At 53.5% G+C, this 1,951-nt stretch overlaps 1 protein-coding gene across 1 annotated transcript in view; it reads right to left on the bottom strand.

Annotated features, from left to right (window-relative positions):
• The window catches only part of ACADSB (acyl-CoA dehydrogenase, short/branched chain), a 13,753-nt gene extending 12,240 nt beyond the window's left edge, over positions 1-1,513 (bottom strand). The window contains exon 1 of the mRNA XM_005880852.2: positions 1,381-1,513. Within this exon, the coding sequence (XP_005880914.1) occupies positions 1,381-1,500 (120 nt within the window). The 5' untranslated portion in view covers positions 1,501-1,513. The remainder of the gene's footprint in view (positions 1-1,380) is intronic.
• Positions 1,514-1,951: the final 438 nt, after the last annotated feature.

Here is a 1,951-nt window from a genome sequence, read left to right on the forward strand (position 1 = left end):
GCGTCACGGCCACTCCCTCCTGCGGGTTCTGGTGACACGTGCGGAGCCACTGACACACAGAGAGCCGGAAGGAGCGCCCACTGCACCCACGGCTGTTCCCTGCCGCCGGCCCACCGGCGGGGCTGTGCTGCGCATTCCGCTCCCATTTAACTGGGACAGAAACGCTGGCTACACAGAAGGAAGACGAGTGTCTTCATTCCTCTGCTCCATTTCGTTTTGTTTTGAAATGAGGAGGCAGGTAGTTTAGGGCAAAGTCGCATGGAGCTCCTCTCGTTCAGAGACAGAGATGGGACATGAACATCTGGGCCAGAAAGGAGGAGGGACAGTGCAGGGGGGCAAGTGCTCACTGGAGAGGCAGGGGCTGCATGCTGAGCGAGCGGAATCCATTCTTTTTTTTTTTTTTTTTTAAATATATTTTATTGATTTTTTTACAGAGAGGAAGGGAGAGAGATAGATAGTTAGAAACATCGATGGGAGAGAAACATCGATCAGCTGCCTCCTGCACATCTCCCACTGGGGATGTGCCCGCAACCCAGGTACATGCCCTTGACCGGAATCGAACCTGGGACCTTTCAGTCCGCAGGCCGACGCTCTATCCACTGAGCCAAACCGGTTTCGGCAAGGAATCCATTCTTTAAAAAATGTTTTCATTGATGTCAGAGAGGAAGGGAGAGGGAGAGAGAGAGAAACATCAGAGACGAGAGAGAATCCTGGGTCGGCTGCCTCCTGCACGCCCCCTACTGGGGATCGAGCCCGAAACCTGGGCCTGTGCCCTGAACGGGAATCGAACCCTGACCTGGTTCCTAGGTCAACACTCAACCCCTGAGCCACGCCGCTGGGCTCGACGGTGACTTTCGAGAGCCCCTGCCCTGCGTGGTGGCCGCAGCCGCTGCAGCTCGGGGCCACCATCCCGTGCTTGTCCACGGAGCACCCATGGCACTTCCTCACAGTCTCTGTGCAGAGCAGCAGGGCTCCTGAGTGGAACTGGGGTTTTATGCCTCGCCCAGCCCTTTCCAGAGCTTCCGTCCCAACTGTTTCCTATCAACCGCCAGAGCGGTTGCTCTTAGACGCACTGGTGACCAAACCTGGGGCCTTGGGTCTGGGGACGCCTGTGGGCCGAACCGAAGTCCAGGGACTTGGATGGGTTAGAACAGCCGTGGGCAAACTACGGCCCGCGGGCCGGATCCGGCCCGTTTGAAATGAATAAAACTAAAAAAAAAAAAAGACCGTACCCTTTTATGTAATGATGTTTACTTTGAATTTATATTAGTTCACACAAACACTCCATCCATGCTTTTGTTCCGGCCCTCCGGTCCAGTTTAAGAACCCATTGTGGCCCTCGAGTCAAAAAGTTTGCCCACCCCTGGGTTAGAATCACACCTTCACGTCCCGCCCTCTCATGGAAACGTGTTTTCTTCCCTTCTGAGCGTAGGCCAGGAGTCCAGCGGGTGAAGAGTGAGCTGTGACGGTCGCCAGGAGACAGGACAGATGCTTCCACATCACAGAGCAGTGGTCCCCAGACCCTGAGACATTGTTGGGGCTCGTTACTACTTCACAGTCATGGCAGTTACTCAACTGCTGCCGGGTCTTATTTCAGAAGCACCGATTGTTATATTACAATTTAAAATATTTTAATAACTTTATCGCAGTTTATTTCCTCTGTAAGCCTACATATCTATGCATTCTGAAACATGTTGAGAAAAGGCCTAACCACTCTGCTGCACTGCCGTATGCCTCTCCACGGCACAGAAACGGCGAAGATCCCCTGACGGCCGAATGTTCTGGTAAATCTTCTGCTAAAGTCATTAACTTTGGCCAAAGTTAGCCACAACCTTCTCCTTGCGGTCAGCACAAGGCATGTTTACAGCACGAGAGGCAAAGGCAGACCCAGGAGCAAAGGGGTGCTGACACCCAAGGGAGAGCACCTACACTTCCCCCAGGAAATGTCCTG

Source organism: Myotis brandtii, unplaced genomic scaffold (genome assembly GCF_000412655.1).
Source record: "Myotis brandtii unplaced genomic scaffold, ASM41265v1 scaffold656, whole genome shotgun sequence".
Classification (NCBI taxonomy): Eukaryota; Metazoa; Chordata; class Mammalia; order Chiroptera; family Vespertilionidae; genus Myotis; species Myotis brandtii.